The sequence below is a fragment of the Pogona vitticeps genome, chromosome 2 (genome assembly GCF_051106095.1).
Source record: "Pogona vitticeps strain Pit_001003342236 chromosome 2, PviZW2.1, whole genome shotgun sequence".
Classification (NCBI taxonomy): domain Eukaryota; kingdom Metazoa; phylum Chordata; class Lepidosauria; order Squamata; family Agamidae; genus Pogona; species Pogona vitticeps.
The window spans coordinates 21,396,270-21,413,662 of NC_135784.1; the positions used below are offsets into that span (position 1 = coordinate 21,396,270).

Consider the following 17,393-nt stretch of genomic DNA (forward strand, 5'->3'; position numbering starts at 1 on the left):
CTATGGTTCTTATTGTATTATGTAATGGTTTATGAATATTCATGTTGCTGAGAGGCGGAGCCAAGAGAGATGCTATAAGAGGGGAGGCAGAAGTCAGATTAAGGGAGTTTAAGTCAGTAAGAGTAATGTAAGAGAGATTGAGTCAGTGAGAGTAGAGTCAGGGAGTGTAATAGAATGTGGTTTGGGGAAATTCTGAGGAATGATTAACTACTGAAGATATGCATGAATCAATCGTAATCAATAAACCAAAGTTTTATTTAAAAGAACATGAAGTGTGGACCTGAATCTTTCTGAAGTAAATGGTGATTTAGAGATCACCTGGTGGCAGCCAGTGTAAAAGAAGAGTGTTTGCCTTCATGTGCTCTGGGGCTTGAAGGTCAAGCAAGGGGCATGAGGGTGGATGTCACATTGACCGTTGTCAGAAAGAGAAAAATGTTGGAATAACTTTGTTGACACCGGTTATTTGTTGAACACTCCAATAAACAACACACCTATTTCGAAAGTACAGTGGTGCCTCGAATAACGAGCGCACCGTTTAACGACGAATCCGCATATCGATGCGGATTTTGAGATCGCTAATGCGATCTCATACCGATGGCCCCTATGGGCAAAAATCGCTTTGCGACGATCTTCGCATTGCGATGTCGGGGGAACAGCTGATAGGCGGTTCCAAAATGGCCGCCGGAACACCCAAAATGGCCGCCCGCATTATTGTCGCGCTCTGAACTCGCTTACCGAGGGCGCGAAAATGGCCGCCCTATGGGGAAAGTTCGCTCAACTGTGAGTTTGGGCCCCGTTCCAATGGGCTTTTCCATTCCGTTTAGTGATGTTTCGCCATAGCGAAGGTTAATCCGGAACGGATTAACCTCACTATGCGGGGCACCACTGTACAAAAATTTCCTGATTTATTTGAAGAAAGGAGCCACAAATCGAACCCTCACAGAGGGACAAGGCTCAGAACCCACACTCCAGGTTGAGAGAGTTACGGACAGTCAAGAGTTTGGAAGTTAATTTCCATAAGTAATTCATTCCTATTACTCACTAACAGTGGTAGAAAAATTCATCTACGTTATAACACTGAAAAAGAATTTTGTTACATTATCTGGCGCACTGCTCATTGTTTTATTTTCTAATTTTCTGTAATTTTGAGGAGTCTTTATTGATAAGGTAAGAAATAATTTTTTTACAAAACAACTATTTCAAAGTATCTGAAAGTGCATGTCAGATATACCTTTTGAAAGCCACCTGAAGGGACACCCATTACAACAATGTACAACTTCCATTCTACAATACTTTTTTTGAAAGGTAACGTTGTATACTGTGCTTACGCAGAACAGTATTTACTTACAGAGAACTATCCTGCTTATAGCTAGTTACTTCCAGCTCTTGATTGTAAGGGCCCTTTCCATCTCTCCATCTGCAAAAAGTGTCACTTCTTCCAACACTGTTCAATCCAATTATCCCTTTTAATAAAAAAAATCTCAAATTCGTTTTCCTAACTGCAACGACCTTGTAGTTTTCACTGGCAGGTTCCCTAAGAAATATCCATTGGGATTTTCTCTGAAATTTCGAGCTAAATATAACTGGGAGTCCCAGCCCTAGAACACCCAAGAAATGAATGGAGTTTACTTAAGTGCTGAACTCACCATTGAGAAATTGATTCAGTGGACTTACTCTAAGTCAGTGGTTCCCAACCTTGGGTCCCCTGATGTTCTTGGACTACAATTCCCAGAAGCCTTCACCACTAGGTGTGCTGACCAGGATTTCAGGGAGTAATCCTCCATGAACGTCCGGCGACCCGAGGTTGGGAACCACAGCTCTAGTTGGACCAACCACTGGGCCTTTCCACCTGTAGGATGTTCAAAATACAGTAGGACCCTGCTATCCGTGGGATCAGTATCCACTGGTTATTTTATCTGTTGTCCTGCTGTCCGAAAAGCCTAAACACCCAACCAAATACCTATTTCTATGCATATCAGGGATGTATTTACCACAACCGGCCACTAGAGGGGGACAGACTATGAAATGTATGGTGTTTAATGCAGTGGGCCCTCGGTTTATGAACTTAATCCATTTCGGAAGTCTGCTCGTAAGTTGAAACGTTCTTAAGTCGAAACCAAATTTCCCATAGGAAAGCATTGAAAATTAATTAATGCATTCCTATGGGGGGAAAGGTCAGAAACTTAAAAAAATAAATAAAAGAAAGTCATTTACCAAGCCTTGGTAGCCCCAGAACTGCAGGAAAAAGAGCACCAAACAGCTAAAAGCCGGCACCTAGCAGGGAGCCTGGCAGCTATTTTGTGCTCTTCTCTGCTCCTGCCTCCTCCTCTCCCTGTCTAACAGCTGATCAGCTGGCTCTTAAGAGGCTTCCACAGGCTTGCTCAGCACCTAAAAAGGCAGAGGAATAAAGCTCCTCCCGCTTTCAGAAGCCACCCGGGGGCAAGAGAAAAGCAGCAATCTTTTATTTCCAGCTTTATTCCCCAGCCTTTTTAGATTTTAGAAGTTTCTGACCGTTTTTCCCCTCCAGAAGCCTCTAAGGGGAGGGAGGGGGCACTTTTTTTCTGTTCATAACTCGAGGGAAGTTCATATGTTGGGTATGTTATTTCCCTATCGGGAGGTTCGTAAGTTGAATTGTTTGCAAGTAGGGCCATTCGTAAGTCGAGGGCTGACTGGATTTCGGATTGGAACCGATCCGCTGTTAATACCACAGTCCTACTCTACTACCATCCTGTAACACTCAGATAAAGACAGACTATCCGAAAAAAATTTTCTGATGTTCAAGGCATCTGTATGGCTCTACTCCTACAGCGATTCCGGGGCGATCATTCAGGTGAAGTCACAAACTGAAACATTTCCAACATGGAGGGCTTTCATATGAACATAATGAATATTTCTTCAAGTATTTCACCACTTTGAAGCTTTTCCTACACTGATAGCATTTCTATGGCCTCTCTCCAGTATGAATCATCTGATGGGTTTTCAACTGGCTGCTCCGCCCAAAGCTTTTCCCACACTCCAGGCATGTGTGTGGTTTCTCTCCAGTATGAATCCTCCAGTGGCTTCTCAGGTTTCCTTGCCGACTGAAGCATTTCCCACACTGAGAACATTCATATGGTTTCTCTCCAGTATGAATTATCTGATGGGTTTTCAAGTGGTTGCTCCGCCTGAAGCTTTTCCCACACTCCAGGCATGTGTATGGTTTCTCTCCAGTATGAATCTTCCAGTGCCTCCTCAGGTTTTTTTGGCTACTGAAGCACTTCCCACACACAGAGCATTCGTACAGTTTCTCTCCGGTATGAATCCGCTGATGAACCAGCAAAGCATTTTCCTGGCTGAAGGACTTCCCGCACTGAGAGCACTTATACGGTTTTGTTTCGCTTGCAGTATGGATACGTTGGTGTTTTTTCAAATACTTTCCAAGGCTAAAGCATTTTCCACATTGAGAACATTTGTACGGTTTAGCTCCAGTATGAATTATCTGATGGTTTTTCAAGTGGTTACTCTGCCTGAAGCTTTTCGCACACTCCAGGCATTTGTATCGTTTCTCTCCAGTATGAATTTTCCAGTGGCTCCTCAAATATTCTTGACTAATGAAGCACTTCCCACACTGAGAGCATTCGTACGGTTTCTCTCCAGTATGAGATTTCTGATGGATCACCCATCTTCTTCTCTGAAGGAAGCCTTTCCCACACTGAGAACATTCAAACAGCCTTCCCTCACTTTGAATTCCGTGACTCTCTCCACTCGCAGAATCCTTAGGGTCCTCTTCTGGACGATCACACTGATACGTGTCCAAATGATCTCCTTCCACATTGTCCAAAATTTCCGGTTTTATTTCTCCAGTTACCACCCTCTGTTGTTTATCAGAGTATACATTTTCCTGGAATTTTTCTTCTGATGTGACACATTTATTGTGGTTCTTTCTGGTACAGATCCGGTCAGATTCTGATTTGCAAGGATATGTTTGGCCGCACTTGACGGTTGTGGGTGTTTCCTCCCTCGTAGACATTTTGGAAGGCTGGCATATTGTGTCTATAAGATGGTCCCTGAACTCATTAGGTTCCTTGGCTCTCTCTGCTGACTGATCCGCTTTCAATCCACATTCTTCCTCACCTATCTCAGTTCTCTTCAGCTGGTTCACTTCGCTTCCCAGGGCAGCGGTTCTGGGGACATTCATCGGTTCATTTCTTCCCCACTGAGGATCCTCCATCTTGACCTGCCTTCCCATCGTGTCATCTGCAAAGAAAGAATAATTTTGCTCATTCCTTGGACTCCAGAGAAAGGCTCTAGAGCAGTGGTTCCCAACCTTGGGTGCCCAGATGTTTTTGAACTATAGCTGGCAGAAATCCTGTCCAGCACAGTTCGTGGTGAAGGCTTCTGGGAGTTGTAGTCCAAGAACATCTGGGAATCCTGGGTTGGGAATCACAGTGATTTTTGTTAATTTTTTTGTCGGTTTTTACATCACTGGATGTCAAACACAATACTTTTGATAACCTTTTTTTCCAGTAATATAAGAGACAACTGAAAAGCTCTCCCTGACATTGTTTTTAAAATAAAGAACTAATTAATAATAATAAAAATTATGCACTGTCATGTCCATTACGACTTAGGCAACCCTTTTCAGGGTTTCCCACGTAGAGAATATTCAGAAGTGCTTTACCCTTCCCTTCCTCTACAGGGTGCCCTGTGACTGTGCAGCTTGCCCAAGGACACCCAGGCTGGATTTTTTGGTGCACTGCTTCAGGTTGGCGAACATCTATGCTGACTTCTTCACCTCCAGCAATTCACCGCTGAGATTTACAACCACGACACCTGCTTCCCGTCCTTCTCTGCTACCTGTTTCCTTACTTAAGAACAACAATAATAAAGAGACCATAAATTGTCTATTTCTGACACAGTTCATCATCCTGGCAGGGATAACCATCAAAGCTGAAGGTCTGAGGGATGAAAAGAGCCAGGATCCTGCCTTCAAGGGAAAGACGCACGAGGCAAAGCCAGAAGATGATGACTAATATTCATCATCCCACTTATATTCTGTCAATATTGTTGCTTTTCCATGAAATTTCCACCGGAGAGCTATATTTTAAGCAAAAAAGTTGAGAATGGAATATAACTCATGGATGTATTGGTTCTTTTCAGGTACAGGACGACTCCCATATCCAGAGGGGGATTTGGTTCCAAGACACCCCCATGGAGGCTGAAAAACAGGTATTATACTATCATAACAGTGAATGTTATACACTGGGCTCTCGACCTACAGTATTAATCCGTACTGGAACGGGGTCGGCAGGTTGAAAAATCCTCAAGTCAAAAACGCGTTCCCCATAGGAATGCACTGAAAAACAATTAATTTGTAACCTGCCCCAGAAACACCCCCCCCAAATTAAAATAAATGTTAAAAAAATTAAACTTACCTTTTCGAAGCCTTCCCGGGTCCCCTGCGGCCGTTATCACCGCTGCTGGAGGACTCCGAGGGCTTCGGCGCCAGTGCCAGAGGCCTCTCGGAGCTCCCCCGCCCTCGCCGACGCAGGCTTTCCCAGGATGGATCGGGCCTACCAGGGGATGGCTTCCCCCGGCAGGCTCGGTCTACTGCCCGGGAAAGCCTGGTAGACCAGGTCTACCAAGGGAAGCCCACCCTGGGAAAGCCTGTGTCAGCGGGGAAGGCATCCCAGCCGCCGCTGCTGGGAGCCAAGCTCCGCCAGGCGATCCCAGCCATGCTTGGACTCCTGGACTTCCACCCGGCAGGGGAAGTCCAGGAGTCCAAGCATGGCCGGGATCGCCCAGTGCGGCTCGGCTCCCAGCGGCAGCGGCGGCACGAGGGGTAACTCCGAGATGACTCCCATGATGGCGGAAAAGCCCTAGAAGGCATCCGGAGGCAGATCCGAGGCCTATGGACTGGAAGGGGGAGGCAGGGAAAGTGCCAAATTTGAATTTGGCGCTTTCCCCACCTCCCTCCTCTCCTCCATAGGTCGATTCTCTGGCTGCAAGTCAAAGTGAAAATTTGTGGTCAGAGAAGTACGGATCTTGAAAAATTCTCTGGCTCCCTCTAGTGCTAAGTTCTGGGAACGTCATAATTAAAAAACAGTTGGGGGATTTTTCTTTTAATTCTTTTAATATTTTAAGACCATGGATGAGTGAATCTGTGGATACTGACTCCGTGGATAAAGGATCCTACTGTATATGGGCTCAGTATTCGAACAAAGGTTCTCTTCTTTTCGCTCATCTGCTTTTTTCTCCTTCAGTTCTACAAATGGCAAATCAGATGAGCAGAGCAAACATCTCCTTACCCAAAGAGTCGACGGTCTCACCCTCCTCCTGCAGAACTTGCCAGAATACAGTCTGACTGCTTGGCTCGGTCAGATCCTGGTGGCTCTTGAGCAAAGACGGGCACGTTTCCTTGGCGACCATCAGCCCCTGTACAGATGGGGGGGAAAACGGGAGCCATTTCCTTTCAGGTAAGACTTTGTCATGGGAAAGAAGAAGAAGAAGAAGAAGAAGAAGAAGACCAAGAAGACCAAGAAGAAGAAGAAGAAGAAGAAGAAGAAGAAGAAGAAGAAGAAGAAGAAGAAGAAGAAGAAGAAGAAGAAGAAGGCGGCTAAGGCAAAACAAACCGGAAAACCATATAACTGACAGCAGGAAGTCCACCAAAAAGCATCCGAGGAACATATTTTTGAAAAAAGATGAGTTTTCTCATGTTTGTGCAGTACCCTAGGCATGAGGATAGCGAATCTTCCCTTCATCCCTTCAGTTTGAGCCTCCAGCTGCGAGCCTGTTTAGAGAAGGAAAGGTAAAGGTACCCTGGAAACCTTCCTCCTACTATCTCAAGATGGCTCCAACCCATGGAGATGGATCTACAAGAGGACTGTGGTATCCATGGGGGATCAGTTCCAAGCCCCTCCCTCCGTGGATGCTGGAAAAACATGGGAACGACAGTGGTGCCTCGCACAGCGAGGTTAATCCATTCCGGATTAACCCTCGCTGTGTGAAAGCATCGCTGAACGGGGCAGGAAAAGCGTTCCAAAAGGCTCCTTTACTCACCGTTCAGCGATCTTCCAGGATGGCTGACAGCCATTTTCACGCCCTTCCCTCGCTTAACGAGGGTTCAAAAACGCTGAGCGCGGCCATTTTGGGGCTTCTGGCGGTCATTTTGGACCCACGGAACAGCTGATCGGCAGGTCGCAAAGCGAAGGTCGGTAAGTGAACCGCTTATCGACCTTCGCTCTGCGATTTTCAGCCATAGAGGCCATCGCTCTGCGATCGCATTAGCGATCGAAAACATGTCCCCATAGAGCGAATTCATCACTCTACGGGGCGCTCGTTGTGCGAGGCACCACTGTACTCCATGTTTTATATATATGGTAGCATGGTCTCTGACCAGTTCTGGCATATACACCATGGAAATACATATAAATAAATATTTGTTTTTAAATTTATTTAATATTTTCAGACAGTGGATCAGCGGATCCTGATACCCACAGACAGTTGGGTCCTCCTGTACATCGAAAACTCAGATGGGCAACTGGTGGCCCATAAAGCCACTATGTGCTCTCTAATGGATCTGATCTAAGGTGTCTGATTTTGAGATGTCTAATCTGGCCATGGCGACACATGCCTTAGTTCCTTCCGATTTGGATTACTGCAATGCGCTCTATGTGGAACTGTTTTAGGAAAATGTCTGGAACATTCAGAAGCGCCAAAATGCTGCAGCCAAATGGTTAACTGGAGCTGGTGGCTAAAGGTACCACATACTCACCTGTTACGGTAACTCCACTGGGTACCGGGCCGTTTTCCAAAGCGACTTGAGTCCAAGCTACCTGGGACTGTATCTCCTTATATGAACCTGTGTGGCTTTGGGATCATCAGTGGAGGCCTTTGGCTCGGTCCCACCACCTTCATGGGCACACCTGATGAGGGCATGAGACAGGGCCTTCTCTGTGGCTGTTCCGGACTTTGGAACTCCCTCCCACTGGAGGCCAGACTGGCGTTCAACAGATGACTTTAAACTCGCTTAGAAGACGTATTATAAATTTTATTACCCTAATCCACGTTCTAGGCTCTCTTAAGCATTACACAGGATCTCACCTGCCATTTTGCTCTCTCAGCCCCTTCCTGGCTAATGAGGAAGTCATCCACCAGGGCCACGGCCTGGGAACACGTGTCAGGCCCTCCTGCCCGGATCCAGCCCTGGAGGTCTGGGGGAAGGCTGGCCAGGAACTGCTCCAGGATCAGCAGCTCCAGGATCTGCTCCTTGCTGCGTCTCTCCGGCCTCAGCCACCGGTGGCAAAGCTCCTGGACTTGGCTGTGAAGCCTCCGGGGGTCTTCCACCTCCTGGCAGGAGAAGTCCCTGAAGTGCTGGCGTCTCACCTCCATCCTCAGGGCATCCCCTCGCAAGATGGCAGCCTTCACTTTCCCATAATCCTCCCTGTCTCTGGCTCCCAGGCTCTGAAAGGCCTCTTCCGCTTCCCCATGAAGTGCTGGCAGGAGCCGGGTCACCCACTCCTCTTTGGGCCAATGACAGGCTTTGGCCACTTCCTCGAAGGAGGCCAGGAAGGCCTTGGCATCATCCCACGGGGCAGCCTCGGAGATCACGGGCTTTTCCCCTCTTCTAGAACTGGGCTCCAGCATCTCCAGAAACTCCTGCCACTGGGCTTCCCAGGGCTGCTGGAGCCCCTTCTCGGCTTCCTTCTTCACCTCTTGCCATCTTCCCCAACGGCCTGCCTCTGCCATAAGCTCAGTCCGGACTCCGCGCATAGATTTTCCTCCTATCCCTCTTTGGCTTCTTCACTGCTTTTCTCTACCACCTAGAATAAGAATATTTGCAAGTGAGATCTCCTGTTGCAGAATATCTTAGAGAATAACTGAAGCCTCATAGCCTTTGGAAAAGAATGTTTCTGAAAAACAAGAAAAACAATCCACCCCATTTTCTACTTTAAAGTTATAACACATAGTAACAACCAGTGAAAACATGTATGATCGAATGGGTAAGTAATAATTATAATAGCAGTCTTAGAACTGCAGAGCTGGGAGAAATTAAAGGGAAAGATGGGAGTAAATTATTGGGAAGTTGAATCATGAATTTGAATCTTCACAGATATATTAGCGTAAATTGTGGAACAAACAAATAATGGATAATATGTCTGTAAGGTTTAAGGAAAATTGTTACCAAGTAGTGTAGAAATATAAAGAACAGATTTAAGGAACTAGATTTGGTGGACAGAGTGCCTGAAGAACTTTGGATAGAGGCTCGTAACATTGTCCAGGAGGCAGCAACGAAAACCATCCCAAAGAAAAGGAAATGCAAGAAAGCAAAGTGGCTGTCCAACGAGGCCTTAGAAATAGCAGAGAGGAGAAGGGAAGCAAAATGCAAGGGAGATAGGGAAAGTTACAGAAACTTGAATGCAGACTTCCAAAGAATAGCAAGGAGAGACAAGAGGGCCTTCTTAAATGAACAATGCAAAGAAATAGAGGAAGATAACAGAAAAGGAAAGACCAGAGATCTGTTCAGGAAAATTGGACATGTTAGAGGAACATTTTGCGCAAAGATGAACATGATAAAAGACAAAAATGGAAGGGACCTAACAGAAGCAGAAGACGTCAAGAAGAGGTGGCAAGAATACACAGAGGAATTATATCAGAAAGATTTGGATATCCCGGACAACCCAGACAATGTAGTTGCTGACCTTGAGCCAGACATCCTGGAGAGCGAAGTCAAGTGGGCCTTAGAAAGCCTGGCTAACAACAAGGCCAGTGGAGGTGATGGCATTCCAGTTGAACTATTTAAAATCTTGAAAGATGATGCTGTTAAGGTGCTACATTCAATATGCCAGGAAGTTTGGAAAACTCAACAGTGGCCAGAGGATTGGAAAAGATCAGTCTACATCCCAATCCCAAAGAAAGGCAGTGCCAAAGAATGCTCCAACTACCGTACAATTGCACTCATTTCGCACGCTAGCAAGGTTATGCTCAAAATCCTACAAGGTAGGCTTCAGCAGTATGTGGACCGAGAACTCCCAGAAGTACAAGCTGGATTCCGAAGAGGCAGAGGAACTCGAGACCAAATTGCTAACTTGCGCTGGATTATGGAGAAAGCCAGAGAGTTCCAGAAAAATATCTACTTCTGCTTCATTGACTATGCGAAAGCCTTTGACTGTGTGGACCACAGCAAACTATGGCAAGTTCTTAAAGAAATGGGAGTGCCTGACCACTTTATCTGTCTCCTGAGAAACCTATATGTGGGACAGGAAGCAACAGTTAGAACTGGTCATGGAACAACTGAGTGGTTCAAAATTGGGAAAGGAGTACGGCAAGGCTGTATACTGTCCCCCAGCTTGTTTAACTTATATGCAGAATACATCATGCGGAAGGCTGGACTGGAAGAAACCCAAGCCGGAATTAAGATTGCCGGAAGAAATATCAACAACCTCCGATACGCAGATGATACCACTCTGATGGCAGAAAGTGAGGAGGAATTAAAGAACCTTGTAATGAGAGTGAAAGAGGAGAGTGCAAAAAACGGTCTGAAACTCAACATCAAAAAAACTAAGATCATGGCCACTGGTCCCATCACCTCCTGGGAAATAGAAGGGGAAGATATGGAGGCAGTGTCAAATTTTATCTTCCTGGGCTCCATGATCACTGCAGATGGAGACAGCAGCCCTGAAATTAAAAGGCGCCTTCTTCTTGGGAGGAAAGCGATGACAAATCTTGACAGCATCTTGAAAAGCAGAGACATCACCTTGCCAACAAAAGTCCGAATAGTCAAAGCTATGGTTTTTCCTGTCGTGATGTATGGAAGTGAGAGCTGGACCATAAAGAAAGCTGACTGCCGAAGAATTGATGCCTTTGAATTGTGGTGCTGGAGGAGACTCTTGAGAATCCCCTGGACTGCAAGGAGAACAAACCTATCAGTTCTAAAGGAAATCAACCCTGAATGCTCACTTGAAGGACAGATTCTGAAGCTGAGGCTCCAGTACTTTGGCCATCTCATGAGAAGAAAAGAGTCCTTGGAAAAAACCTTGATGTTAGGAAGGTGTGATGGCAAGAGGAGAAGGGGACGACCGAGGATGAGATGGCTGGACAGTGTCTGCGAAGCAACCAACATGAACCTGACACAACTCCGGGAGGCAGTAGAAGACAGGAGGGCCTGGCGTGCTCTGGTCCATGGGGTCACGAAGAGTCGGACACGACTAAACGACTAAACACACACACAGTGTAGAAATATGACCTTGAACACCAGTAAAGTTGAATATGTTACATATAAATGTAGGATCTCTGTGCTGAAGGTGAAAAAAAGGAACATATTTATATACATGGTGGTCTTGCAAAACATGCAAGAAGGAATGGATAATGATTTTTAAAGAGATTGGTGAAATAATTGGTGTGGATATACAAATGTCTTCAATAACTGCCTTGTCAAACATGGTTAAGAATAAGCAAAGGAAGGGAGAAGGAAAGGAATTCATTATTATAACAATGTCTTTGGTAAAGTTAATGTTTGCAAGGAATTAGAAAAGTCATAACCAGGTTAATGTTGAAGAATGGTACAAAGAAATGTGGAATATGGCCATTCATGATAAATTGACCTGTGAAACAAAAATCAAAGGAGGAATATCAAAAAGTAATGGAATGCATTTTTAATATATGTATTTCAGAAAGGAAAGGCGTATAGACCGGGAAAAGAATTTGTGTGTTTCTGGAGAGAAAGGGGCAATGTGGAATGAAGAAAATAAAGGATATGAATCTGGTCCCAAGGGGGAGGGTGGCACAGGATTGAGAAATGAGAGTATGGTCAATTTTGTTTAACTTTAAGTTGATTTAATGTAGTCCACTGTAAAAAAAATTTAATTACGTTTTTATTTATTTATTTAAAAAGAACTGAAGAGCTGGAAGAGAACCTGTAGATCACCAAGTCCAGCCCCTCTCAAGGAAGCCCAGTGGGGGAAATAACCTCTGGCTCCACACCCTGAGGCCTAAAAACCATTGAGCGATCAAGATTGATTCTGGGTCCCATGGCAGAGCTCCCTGGTGGAGAGAAGCCAGAGGTTGGGAGTTCGATTCCTCCCTCTGCCTCTTTCGGGAACCGCCAGCCTGGGGGGTCTCGGGCAAGCTGTGCCGTCCCAAGAGGCCCCCCCCCCCAAAAAGAAGGGAAGGATCCACCACTTCTAAGTCTTCTCTCTCTCTGGAAACTCCTCAAAATGGCTGCCATGAATCAGGATGAATAGGGACCATGTGGAAGAGGGCGAGTCCCCGTGGCCTGCCTGGCCAGCTTGTTGTCCGCCCTGACTCTCTCGGAGGCTGCTTGGGGCGCCCCTTCAGCCAGTGGGGTCACCTCCGCAGTCCTGGTAAAGTCACACATCTCTGCGAAACCCTGCGTTTTTACTCGCAAGGAAGCCTGCCTCCCAACTCCGGGCAAAGAAATGCCTGCCCGAGTTTCCCGGTTGGAGGGGGGACCAAAAAAAGGGGGGCGAAAACGCCTCTCCAGCCCCCACTGGCGCCTCTCTGGGCCCTTCGGAGCCTCCCTGTGTCATTGAAGATCCTACCGGAAGCGACGAGGAGGCTTGTGTGATTCGGTCGGCTTGCTTGCTTGCTTGCTTGCTCGCGTGTTTTCTTTCTCTCTCGGCCCTTAGCTTCGCCGGGATGGCCAACCGAGGCGCCGAGTCTAACCGGGAAGGTGGCCCCTTCCTGGGCTTTGGAGATGGAGAGGCGGTGGCTGTTCCTTGCGTCGAAATCCCCGCCTTTTCTCTCGCCTTCCTCCTCCTCCTCCTCCTCTTCCTCCTCCTCGGGGCAGAAAGGCCGGCCAGGCTTCACACGGGCGCCCCCTCTTGGGCGACGCCATCATTACACCTTCCTCATGTTTAACGAAACAGGTGACAGACTCACACACACATATACTGTATATTTATTTCCCAAACTCAAGCCTTGGTGACTGTGAGGCAGGAGGCGAGAGGGATATCCCCCCCTCCTCGCTGGAGAGCCGTCCCTCCTTCACATTGAAGAGAAGGAAAAAGTAACCCAGCCAACCTCAGGACCCTCAAAGACTCAGCAGCAGTGAGGGACAGACAGGGAGGGGAAAAGAGATGCCAAGGATGACATTAGGAGGGGCTCAGGGAGAAACGGCTGGAAAAGAGAGGAAGAAGAGGATGGAGTTTGAGGCAGGAGTGGGAGAGCTAAAAGGGAAGGAAGAGCCCTTACCAGCAGGACTGTGTGACGGGAGAGACTTGAAAGAGAGCCCAAGGAGGAGGGAGGCCGACTATAGAAGGAGAAGGGAGATCCCACCCAGACCCTCTTATTGGGGAGAAGCCGAGGCGAGAGAGAAAGGAAAGAAAGACTAGAATGGAGGAGAAGCGAGATGAGGAGGAAGGGTTACAGGAAGGACCTTGGAAGGGCCCAGCACCAGAGAGACGCTCCCTGTGGAATAACAACCAGGACGAGGACACCATGCCCCTGTTGGGGAGTGAGACAGGCCAGGCGGAAGCAGACGACCTCTTTGCAGACTAGCCGGGTCCATCGAATGTCAGGGGTAGAAACCCATTCTTGTTTGAAGACTGGACACCCCTTGGAGACCCATTGGCAGAAGGAGAAAAGCATCCAAATCATGTTAGGGACATTTGTTATTTGTTAAATACACCAATAAATATTTCGCCTGGTTCGAAACAACAAAAATCTGCTGATTTCTTTGAAGCAAAAATGGAGCCAAAGGTCGAACCCTCACAGGGACTTAATGAAAGTATCTAATTTTCAGAACTTCGTGCGCAGCCTGGAGAAATGCTCATTGAAAGCTAACTGCTTGTTTGCTTGATATCTTTGCTATGTTTTTTATAGTGCTCTATTCAAGGTATCACATGCTCCTGCATTTGTAGAAAATCATGGGAAAGCCGGACAGGGGACAGATTGTATTTATCTTCAGCATGGAAGGGACTGTCACTCGCGAATTGGCCTCCTCAGCCACACTTGATGCTGTTCCAAGTCCTCGATACAGAGCATGTTACCGTAGTCTCTGTCTTGAGACTGAAGGATGCCTAACCATGTTTACCCCCCTTCTCAGTTCCCAGTTGGTGTTCAGTCAGTAGGTTTAGTTTGCTGTTGATCTGTTCACAACTGTAAGTAAAGAAAGGTTTCTATTCTTTCTCCTACAAATGGATCAGAGTGAGACCTTAAGGGCTAGTTCAGAAGAAAGGGGTGGACCCTCTGGAGAACTGGAAGCCATTCTCCTCTGCGAATCTCTGTACTTCTGCTGTGCAGAACAAGGAATTTTACCAGAAATTCAAAATTCTGCACCAAGTAAGAACCGCAGAACTAATCAGGGAAAAAACCATATAGTTAGGCTATTGGGAGGTGAGCTAGGGCCCCATCTTCATAGACTATCATTCTCGGGTAGTTTCCCAGGACCAGATGTGCCACCCCAAATAACCTGGATGAATGGAAGACAAAAGGAAGGCTTCAACATACTCATGAGTTGGGGATGTTTCGATAGCAGAAAGGAAGGCAGGGCGGTAATGGGATTGATTTATATCCTCCAGTATCTGAAGGGCTCCCATATCGAAGATGGTCCCGGTATATCCAGAATTGCTGGGTAGCTGAAGAGTTTAGTTCTCTGGCTATGCAATCTGAGGTTGGGGGTTCGATTCCCTACTTGGACTCCTGCTACTATATTTTAATGTGAACCAGCAGTTCAGGCCCATCTCTACCTGGGTGCTTTGGTTCCTGCGATTGCTCTGATCTCCCTCATCACAACCTGCATTTGACTTTTTCCCTCACCAACCTCAGCATCTCACCCCCACAGAATTGCTCAGTGAAGCCTTACCCGGCCCCCTGATCTTAACGTCATCAGCTTGCAGGGCTTCTTTCTAGATCTGTTCCTTTCCGGAGTTCGAGGGCTCTCCCTCTGCCGACAGGGAACCCAAGTATTCCTCCTTTACGGGTTCCTGAAAGAGGGTGGGGGATCCCACTCAGTATTTTAGCCACTGGATAAGTGAATCAGTGGTTACTGAACCCGCAGATAGGTGGGTCCTACTGTACTACACAGGCGTGAACGCCCCAGAATTGAAGCAGTTAAAGAGGATTTCAACCTTTGCTAAGTGTTAACTTGTTGTTGTTTAGTCGCTAAGTCGTGCCCATCTCTTCGTGACTCCATGGACCAGAGCACCCCAGGCCCTCCTGTCTTCCACTACCTCCCAGAGTTGGGTCAAATTCACGTTGGTAGCTTCGATGACACTGTCCAGCCATCTTGTCCTTTGTCATCCCCTTCTCCTCTTGCCTTTAGTCTTTCCCGACATCAGCGTCTTTTCCAGGGAGTCTTCTCTTCTCATGAGATGGCCAAAGTATTGGAGCCTCAGCTTCGGGATCTGTCCTTCCAGGGAGCACTCAGGCTTGATTTCCTTCAGAATGGATAGGTTTGATCTCCTTTTGCAGTCCAGGGGACTCTCAAGAGTCTCCTCCAGCACCACAATACAAAAGCATCAGTTCTTCAGCGGTCAGCCTTCTTTATGGTCCAGCTCTCACTTCCATACGTCACTACTGGAAAAACCATAGCTTTGACTATTCAGACCTTTGTCGGCAAGGTGAGGTCTCTGCTTTTTAAGATGCTGTTTAGTTACAACTGCAAATCTTTAGTTAACACAAATTAAATATTTGTTCAATCTTGATCCTTATGTTGACTTCTGAAGACTGTGGGATTTAAAACACAAACCCTCACCTGCCACTTTTCTGCTTTAGTCCCTTGGTGGCTCACGAGGAAGGCATCCACCAGGGCTACATGTCTCTGGCCTTCCTGCCTGGATCCAGCCCTGGAGGTCTGGGGGAAGGCTGGCCAGGAAGTGCTCCAGGATCAGCAGCTCCAGGATCGGCTCCTTCTCTCCGGCCTCAGCCACTGGGGGCAAAGCTCCTGGACTTGGCTGTGAATTTTGGGGGGGATCTTCAGCTCCCTGGCAGCAGAAGTGCCAGAACTGCAGATGCTGTATTTCTGTCTTCAGGGCATCTCTTTCCAAGATGGCGCCCTTCACTTCCCTGTAATCCTCCCCATCTCTGGTTTTCAAACCTTGAAAGGCCTCTTCCTCTATGCCATTGAGTGCAGGCAGAAGCCAGGCTACCCACTCTTCCCTTGGCCACTGGCAGGCTTTGGCTACTTGCTCAAAGGAAGTCAGAAGAAACTTGGCATCATCCCAACATTATTGGGTTTTGCCATTTTGTACAAATAGGTGGAAATATCTTCAAGAATTCCTGAGACCGGGTTTCCCAGCGATGCTGTATCTCCTTCTACAATGCCCTTTTTCTCTTTGGCACAGCATCCCAACCTAGTAACTGGTCTATCCTGGGGACTTTTCTTGCTCTGACTGGTCTGCATTGACCTTCTAGGCGTGCAGTCAATACGCTGAAAACAGAGGTGGTTGTAAAGAGACCCAGTGAAGACTCTTCAGGGAAGTAGATTTGAGGCCAAATCCTTTCCATCCGAATCCTGCTGCAAGAATGGGGAAGAAAAAGCCACAGGATCTCCCTTCCGCTTGGGGACTTCTAGCCTTCCAGAGTCAGTCAGATGTCTTTGGTGATTCGAGTTTTGAAATGCCCTCACCATTCAGAGCTTCGCTCCTTCTCCTTAGCTCTCTCTGCTTGGGTGCTCCCCAGATCTGTGGGAGTACAATTCCCATCTTTGAACCACTATCCTCCTTGCTTATATCATCACTGCCTTTCCTTTCTTGCTGAAATTTCTCCAGGGGAGTGGAAGCCAGAATTAACCCTTTGGGGTGCAGGAAACCAAGGTAGAGAAGCCAACGTGTGTGTGTTCCTGGATGCCTAGGTTTTGACAGTGGCCAGGGGTGCATTTGCACAATTAAAACTAGTGTGCCAGCTGGATATAGCTGTTGATTGGTGGTCAATGGTAAAATTAGAATCAAGATACAAAAAAGATAGGACTATGGGTTTTTTCGAGGGCAAAGTCCAGGTGGACAGACTGTGGATATATACGGATGAAAGAATAATTAAGAAAATGTACATATACTTATTAGAATATGACTTAGAGGATGAGAGGGTGAAAGAGACAATGGTAAAATGGGCAAAAAATTTGGATACAATGTGGATCTTGATTACTGGACTAAGATGTGGAAAGAAAGCTATAAGATGTTTAAACAAGTAAATTTAAGAGAAAATATACTCAAAATGTTCTACAGATGGCATTACACACCTGTAAGACTAGCAAAAATGTTGGTAACAGCAATATATGTTGGAAGTGTAAAAAAATGCAGGAACTTATTATCATATGTGGTGGACATGTGAAAAGGTCAAAATTTATTGGACACAGGTATGGGAACTAGCAAAAGAAATTACTCAGCAGAAATTAGATATAAAACCTGAAATGGCATTACTGAATGTCATGTCAGGAATAAATGATAATACATTGA

General features: G+C 46.6%; 1 protein-coding gene across 5 annotated transcripts in view; it reads right to left on the reverse strand.

The window, feature by feature from the left end:
* LOC140705028 (uncharacterized) overlaps positions 1-17,393 on the reverse strand; it is a 138,284-nt gene that overhangs the window by 93,248 nt on the left and 27,643 nt on the right. Inside the window, exons 1-4 of one of the 5 annotated variants that reach the window (XM_078388318.1) lie at positions 12,540-13,028; positions 8,083-8,801; positions 6,288-6,396; positions 4,114-4,236 (exon numbers count right to left, since the gene is read on the reverse strand). The exons of 2 other annotated variants lie outside the window; for them this stretch is intronic. In XM_078388318.1, coding sequence (XP_078244444.1) covers positions 4,114-4,236; positions 6,288-6,396; positions 8,083-8,751 — 901 coding nt within the window. In that variant the 5' untranslated portion in view covers positions 8,752-8,801; positions 12,540-13,028. Of the gene's footprint in view, positions 1-4,113; positions 4,237-6,287; positions 6,415-8,082; positions 8,802-12,539; positions 13,029-17,393 lie in introns of those variants that run through there. 2 more of the 5 variants (XM_078388317.1, XM_078388319.1) reach the window with 2 other exon arrangements.